General features: G+C 49.9%; 1 protein-coding gene across 1 annotated transcript in view; it reads left to right on the top strand.

Moving 5' to 3' along the window:
• Nucleotides 1-8,289, top strand: part of Lrp5 (LDL receptor related protein 5) — a 109,469-nt gene that overhangs the window by 76,714 nt on the left and 24,466 nt on the right. The window contains exons 12-13 of the mRNA XM_005351622.2: nt 1,686-2,009; nt 4,161-4,360. Of these exons, the coding sequence (XP_005351679.1) occupies nt 1,686-2,009; nt 4,161-4,360 (524 nt within the window). The remainder of the gene's footprint in view (nt 1-1,685; nt 2,010-4,160; nt 4,361-8,289) is intronic.

Genomic DNA, 8,289 nt, shown 5'->3' with positions numbered 1-8,289 from the left:
ATTACAGATGGTTGTGAGCCACCATGTGGTTGCTGGGAATTGAACTCTGGACCTTTGGAAGAGCAGGCAATGCTCTTAACCACTGAGCCATCTCTCCAACCCCTGTGGTAGCCCTTTTTATTGGTGGGGAAACTGAGCCTGGATAATGTCATAGGACTTGCCTGAAATCACCCAGCAAAAGAACTTTGGAGCTCAGCAGGGCCAGATTCAGCCAATACCACCCAGTAGTGTAAGCTCCTCCTCTGTGGCCATACACCTTCCTAATCATGATATTCATTTTGAGAACCTGAATATTTTGTACATTTTTTGCTTTTTAGAAATAATTTTTGGCTGGAAATGTAGCTCAGTTAGTAGGTGCTTGCCGAGCATGCTTGAAACCCCTGGGTTCAGTCCCTATCACCCGTACCATATAAACTAGGCATGGTAGTGTAGCCTGTAATCCCAGCTCACGAGGTGCGGGTAGGAGGATCAGAAGGTTAAGGTCATCCTTGGTTACATACTGAATTTGAGTCTAACCTGGGCTACACAAGACCAGATGGATGGATGGACAGAGAACTGGTTTTTATTGTTCTCATTGTCAATTTTTTGTTTTGTTTTGAGACAAGGTTTCTGTGTTGTGTGCCCCTGTGGCAGCCTTAGAACTAGCTCCATAGACCAGGCTAGCTTCGAACTCACAGAGATCCATCTGCCTCTGCCTCATAAGTGCTGGGATTAAAAGTGTGTGTCACCACCGCCAGACTGGCAAGAATTGTTTTTGAAGCTAACGTTGCTTTAAGCTATACTACATACAATTTTCTTCTTGTGATGTGACAAACATGTCCTCATATTGCAAACTTATTTTTGTTGGTACAATTTGTACCATGACTAGAACACATGAGGAGATAGGGACTTGCCGCCTACAGGCTGTAAAACATAGTTGTGTGGGGCTGGACCTACAACTGGTCCGGGGGCTCTGGGAACCTACCTGTAGGCTCCTTCCTTCCTAGAACCTTGTGCTATCCCTCTCTGCTCTGCCAGGTCTGTTCCCTGCCTCTCCCTGACACGTGGCCTCATGCCTGTCGTGTGTTGTGTGCACCAGTGTGCTGAGCCCCTTGTTAACAGGTAGTACAGGAAGAGAGATCTGCTCAGTCCTCTCTGTGCCGTTCTACTCTTGGGAGGGCCGGGCTTTCTCTGCAGGATCTCAGACATCTGTCCTTCCTTTCCCGTTGCTCTGAGTCTCCACAGGAGCACTGTAGCTGTGTGACTCTGAGAACCAGGTATAAATGGCCCGTGTGCTCGTTTAAATAAAACGGAGCCAGGTATGCTGATTCATTCCTGGAATCATAACAGTTGGCAGGCTGAAGCAAGAGGATCATTGTTAGTGTGAAGCCAGCCCAGGCTACATAGTGAATTCTGGCTGCCTAGGCTACAGCACTGAAACAGTCAGAATAAACAAAGAAACCAAGTTACTCTCTGCTGAAAGCAATTCCGTGAGTGTCCTTTGGCTGATGCATGGGTTTCTCCCTGAAGACGCTGGCAGGGCTTGCTGCTTAGGTGGACAACCAGCCCAATTCATGAAGCTGCTCAGGCTTCTCTGTGTGGCTGAGATTCCTGGAAATCAAGGTTGGCTCGACTCTCCTAGAAGCTCCCCGAGCTCATTGGCCTGACAGCTCTCTTGCTGACCTATGTATTGTGTCCCCACGCAGGTCAGGAGCGCATGGTGATAGCCGATGATCTGCCCTACCCCTTTGGCCTGACACAGTACAGCGATTACATCTACTGGACTGACTGGAACCTGCATAGTATTGAGCGTGCTGACAAGACCAGCGGGCAGAACCGCACCCTCATCCAGGGCCACCTGGACTTCGTCATGGACATCCTGGTGTTCCACTCCTCCCGTCAGGATGGCCTCAATGACTGCGTGCACAGCAATGGCCAGTGTGGGCAGCTGTGCCTTGCCATCCCTGGAGGCCACCGCTGTGGCTGTGCTTCGCACTACACGCTGGACCCCAGCAGCCGTAACTGCAGCCGTAAGTGCCGTGATCCCCACTGCACGCCCCAGGCCTCAGTCCTTGAGAACAACTAGCATAATGGGCAAGGGTAGGAGAGGGCTTCTTGAGTTGGGGTGTCATGTGTACCCAGATGGTTGGGCAGGTTGTCCACTGCACAGTCTTCATGGTACTACCTGGTTGGGTACTGCCAGATGGGATGAAGGCAAACCCCTCAGCTGCCTGTTTCTGTGGGGAAGATCTTTGAATGTAGAATTGTTTAGAAGATGGGGGGAGGAGGATCTCAGTGTATTGCTGGCGCTGTCCTGAGTGTTTCTCCTGACGACACACATATGAGCCTCAAGCTTATAGAGTTGAGTATCCCAGTCCTAGAACCTGGGGCATAGAGATATGTAACAACCTGGTCAAGCATGCACAGCTGAGACAGTTGGAGCCACCAGAATGCCTCCTGAGTCTGCATTCTTGACCTCTTGACCTCTTCCCAGGAGCCTGTACAGTCCCTTGTTTACTGTCCCAGTAGGCGTGCCTGTGCTCTCGCAGCCCTGGTAGGGAAAGTGAGTCAGGAGGCCAGAGAGGGACTTCCTCATAGCCCTCTGTGAGCACAGGTGTGTCCTGTCCACGGGTTTTTTGTGATGTCATGTTGGCCTCTACAAAGAATTGGAGAGTTCTTAGGTCTCTGTCACCTGGGTCTCCCCCCGTAGTAGCTGTTTTCCCTTCCCTGTTGAATCATTGTGGACCCTGAAGTTTGAAAGGACAGAAAATGTGCCTGACACTGAGCTTGTCTTTCGTGGTCCAGGGCCAGAGCTTGGTCTCCCCAGAATTGTGATTTTTTTTTTTTTTGTTTATTGTCTTATGTATATGGGTGTTTCACCTACATGTATGTCTGTGCACCACATGTGTGCTTGGTGCCCAGAGAGTCCAAAAGAGGGCCTTGGATGCTCTGGAACTGGAGTTACAGACAGTTGTGAGCCATGTAGGTGCTGGGAATATAACCCAGGTCCTCTGGAAGAGCATTTCTCCATTATTTTTTGAAGATGAAGTCTTACTATGTAGCTGGCCTGGAATTCGCTATGTAGACAAGCCTGCCCTCAAACTCATAGAGATTCACCTGCCTCTGCTTCCCTGAGTGCTGTATGTGCCCATGCCCTGCTGGGGCTGTGCTCTTATAGAGCAGGTAGAGATGCAGAAGCAAGAACTCTTGCTTCCTTGGGTCTTGGGACAGTAGCTTGGATTTCAAGCCACCTCCTTTAGCCCCTGTTTCTGGAGACTTCCTGGCACCTTCCATATATCTGGTGCTATAGTTTCTGAATCTGCGCAGCTAGTCTTGGGCCTCAGGACATGTGCCCTAGCTGGGTAGGAGAATCCAGCCTACTTTCTGATCTCTCCAAAAGCAGTTTTTTTCCCTTCTGGTCACTATATACCCACAGTCAGACACATACACACTCACATGCATGTAATTTTAATAATAAAAACAAATATTAAATTAATCTCTGGAGCTGGGCATGTAGCTCCAGTGCTGACCTACAACACACAGACCCCCGGGTTTAATCTTAGCATGGCATAAAACTAGGTGTGGTGGTGCATACCTGTAGTCCCAGTTCTTGAGAGGTAGAGGCAGGAGGATGAGGAGTGCACGACCATTCTCGACTGATTATCAGAGTTCAGGGCTACTCTGTGCTACATGAGACCCCCTCCTCCACCTCCAAAGCATCAGCCTATTCAGAACCATACAGACTTGGGATGATAACAGAAACAGCCACAACAGAGAAAGATGGCCCATCACTCGGGCCAGCCCACAGCTCTGTGTCCACTCTTCTCTAAGGGGTTCAGTGGGAACAGGTGCTGGTCTGTAACCACACTGGCTGCTATACCCCTGGCCCCAGCCTCTCAGCTTCCATTCACTGATGTTCTTTGCTCTGTCCATCTGTCCAGCACCCTTTGCTTGCTGATGCTCACCGCTTGGTCTGTTTGTCCAGCTTCTCAGCTTGCACTTGCTGATGTTTGGTACTCAGTCTGTCTGTCCAGAGACTTAAGCTTGCAGTGCTTGCTGCTCAGTCTGTTTGTCCAGCCTCTTGCTTGCACTTGCTGATGCTCTCTGCTCAGTCTGTCTGTCCCGCTCCAGCGCCCTCAGCTTGCTGATGCTCGGCGCTCGGTCTGTTTGTCCCACTCCAGCGCCCTCCACCTTCTTGCTGTTCAGCCAGAAATTTGCCATCAGCCGGATGATCCCCGATGACCAGCTCAGTCCGGACCTTGTCTTGCCCCTGCATGGGCTGAGGAATGTCAAAGCCATCAGCTACGACCCACTGGACAAGTTCATCTACTGGGTGGATGGGCGCCAGAATATCAAGAGGGCCAAGGACGACGGTACCCAGGCAGGTGCCCCTAAGGGCAGGGTGTGACTTACAGGCTGCTCCCCTTTTCTGGGCAGGGCTTGTGGCAAACAAGAATTTGGACTTTGGTTATGTAATTGTGGGTGTGATCCTGGGCATGCGAAACCCTGGACTGTGGTTAAGAGAAACTGGATTTCCCAGTTGATAAGGGTTGGGGATTGGGTGGTGGTGGGCCAGGCTCTAAGGATCTTCTGTCCAAGGTGATTTTCTGTTGCTCAGGCAGGGCTCACACTCCATGCTTCCTTTATTTAAGTGGTTCATGCAGTCGGTCCTGGTCTGTGTGTCTCTATGTGCACATGTGGGAATGAGACAGCGATGTCAGATGTCATTCCACAGCATCCGTCCGCAAGGTGTCTCACCGGGACCTGGGACTACTGCTGGCAAGCCGCAGAGATCTGCCTGTCTCCACCATGCCCAGCTCTCCTATGTGGGTGCTGCCCCTCGTGCCTGCACGCCAAGTGCTTTTCCCAGCCTCTCTCTTGTGCAGTTAATTCTGTAATGTAATAAACATTGTGCCAGTGCCAAATTACCCAACAGAAACAGTTGGGCTTGTGGGACAAAGAAGGGTGGGCCTTGTACTCAAAAACTTTTTCGTGGGGCTGGAGAGAAGGCTCAGTGGTTAAGAACACAGAGTTTGATTCCCAGCACCCACATGGCTCAGAGAGAGGGCTCAGTGGTTAAGAACACAGAGTTTGATTCCCAGCACCCACATGGCTCACAACTGTATGTAACTCCAGTCCTAGGGGATCCAGTGCCCTCTTCTGACCTCCATGGGTACCAGGCATGCACATGGTGCCCTGATATGTATGCAAGCAAAATACTTATACACATAAAAATGAATAATAATTTTACTCCCCCCTCCCTGAAACTCTATCAGTGATACATAGAAAGCAGGATGGATTGTGGGAAATGTTGGAGCCCCTTTCCTGGCCAGTCACTCCTATATCTGTGGGTATAGAACATCAGGATTGCAGTATGTGGGCTTTATGAGATGGGAGCATCTTGGGAAGCAGGGCAGGAGGTTCTGGCTGTAGGTGTGGCTGGATGTGGCGTGTAGCGTATGAGTGGAGGTGTGTGTCATCCAGTCTTCTTGGAGCCACATGCCCGGACAGGTGTCTACATTCACTCCTCCCGCCTGTGTGTTGTCTATTTGCATGTGTAGGGTGCATGTCTCTGTGCACATGAGTGTGCGTGGGAGGATCCTGGTGTCGATGCTGGGAATCCTCTTTCATCGGTCATCCATCCTCTTCACTGAGGCAAGGTCTCTCAATCAAACCCATAGTCGTGCTGCTCTGCTTGCTTTGGGGATCCCCCATTTCTGCTTTCTGGGCCTGTCATGCCCACCTTGCACTTCCATGAATTTCTGAGACTCTCGACTCCGGTCCTCATGCATGTGCTGCCAGCTCTTTAACCTTTGAGCCACCTCCTCTACCCTTGGTTTGTATTTTTAAGACAGGTTTTTCTGTATCCCAGGCTGGCCTCAGACTCAGTATGTAGCCAAGGCTGGCTCCTCATCCTCCCATTTCCTCCTGGGTACTGGGGCTACATTTGTATGCTGCTACACCTGGCTTCTCCATTCTTTTAGTGTTTCCCATAAATGAAATTGTGTGTTATCAAATGCTGAGCCTGAATTTTCATTAGCAATTTATTATGCTTGTTTGTTTGTTTATTTATTTATTTGTATATGTGTGAGCAAGTCACATGGTTTAAATGTGGAGGTCAGAGGAACTTACAGAAGTCACCTCTCTCCTTCAACACATGAATCCTGGGTATCAAACTCCAGGGTCAGGCTTAGCAGCAATTGGCTTTACCCACTGAGCCGTTTTGCCAGCCTAGTGCTCCCCCCATTTCTTGGAGACAGGGTGTCTCTCTGTAACTCTGGATGTCCTGGAACTTGTTTTGTACACCATTCTGGCCTGACTCATAGATACCCTCCTGCCTCTGCCTCTCAACTGCTGGAATAAAAGTTGTGGCCGGGCGGTGGTGGCGCACGCCTTTAATCCCAGCACTCGGGAGGCAGAGGCAGGCGGATCTCTGTGAGTTCGAGGCCAGCCTGGTCTACAAGAGCATTTTCCAGGACAGGAACCAAAAGCTACAGAGAAACCCTGTCTCGAAAAACAAAACAAAAAAAAAAAAAAAAAAAAAAAAAAAAAAAAAAAAAGTTGTGCACCACTACATCCAGTCAGCCTAGTTTTCAAATCTACCAGTCTTCCGCTGTGCGTGACCAGGAAGAATACACATCCTGGAGCAGCCAAGCCTGCCTTGGGACGCCTTTCCCAAGATGCCTTTTACAAAAGCTATAGAAGCCTTTGGCCCCTTTACCAATATATGACAACTTGATGCTTCGTGAAGCTAAGAGGAGGAGAGCTTACTCCCACGGACTGGTGTACAGAGCTTCTCTGGGAACTCCAGAAGTGTAGTTTTGGTGTTTTGCTTGTTTTGTGAGCTGGGCTGTGACTGGAGACTAGTGTCCCTTCGAGATGATGTCTGTTTTAGTCACTTTTCGGTTGCTGTGACTACACACTGATAAGAATAACTTAAAGAAGAGAGGGTCGGCTCACAGTTCACAGTACAGTCTGATAGAGCGCAGAAGCCAGGGTGAAGGGGGTTGGTCACATTGTATCCATAGTGACTAAGCAGAGTGCCAGGTCCCAGTGCTTGGGAGGCAGAGGCAGCTGGATCTCTCTGCGTTGATCTAGACCAGCCAGGACTGCCTTGTGAGATGCTGTCTCCAAACAGCAAAGCAGCAGTGGCGGCAGAGGGGAATGGATGCTGTGCTTTGCTTTCTTTCCTTTAAAAGCATTTTTAATTATCTTTTCACTGAGGCAGAGGGAATATGTGTCCCAGCATGCATGGGGGTGGAGTCACAGGACGACCTGGGAGAGTCTGGTCTTGCCTTCTGTATTGTGGGTTCCAGAGAGCAAAGTTGTTTCATCAAGTTCACCAGTGACCTCACTGTCTTCTTTTCATATAGCCCAGGCTCCTCTGCAGGGAATGTGCCGCCCATGGTGTGCTTTCCCGCTAGATTAACCCAGTCAAGGTAACCTCCCACTAGTTTGCTTCGAGTCCAGGTGGTCTCACAGGTAAATTCTAGATGTCATGAGGTTGAAAATTGAGATCAACTATCATGAGACCTTTCTGATAAAAATTCTCACTGGCCTGTCAGATTATTAAGTCACGATTACAACCCCACCCCTATCTGTGTTTGTGGTAAAAATGAGTGGTTGGCATTTTACCCAGGGCTGGGCCAGTGGCTCAGGATTGTCGTCTCTCCGACAGTCATCTTGAGTGCTGATGACCATAGCCTCCTCCCTCCCCACTCTCAAGAAAGTTCCATAGTCCAGATCTCCTGAAAGTCCCTGAGATTCTCAGAACCACCTGCCCCACTCCTCTTGCCTTCCTCAGACACCTTCATAAAGGCCCATACCCTCCCTCTGTTTCTCCTTATCCTGTTTTCTTGACTGCCCAGGTACCCCTCTATCTGCACCTCTTCCCGCCCATCACTTGCTGCATGCCCTTGCCCTACTTCACCCTCCCCATCCCACCTACCCCAGCACCTGCACTATGCCCCTTGCCTGCCTCCACAACCTGGGTCTCTCCTCCATAGGGTTCAGTGAGAAGAGCCCTCTGGTCTCCATTCCTACTATTCTGGCTGCTGAATTAAAAGAACAAAAGTCTGAGCATCCAAAGCCAATAGCTTGAGTCCTAAGCAGTAGGGATGAAGGGAGAGGTTGGGCTTCAGGTCCTGTGTCTATTTAGTTGAAGCTTGCCAGTGTCCTCTGGTGGATTCTCTTTTGGGTCCTAGAGTCCTAAGTCCTCCAGGAGCTCCTCCTGGTTGTTCTATGTTCTATGCATTTCCTTCCTTCCTTCCTTCCTTCCTTCCTTCCTTCCTTCCTTCCTTCCTTCCTTCC

This window comes from Microtus ochrogaster, chromosome 8 (assembly GCF_000317375.1).
Source record: "Microtus ochrogaster isolate Prairie Vole_2 chromosome 8, MicOch1.0, whole genome shotgun sequence".
Taxonomy (NCBI): domain Eukaryota; kingdom Metazoa; phylum Chordata; class Mammalia; order Rodentia; family Cricetidae; genus Microtus; species Microtus ochrogaster.
Note: the sequence above shows the minus strand (reverse complement) of the source record. Positions and strands in the feature narration are given on the sequence as shown.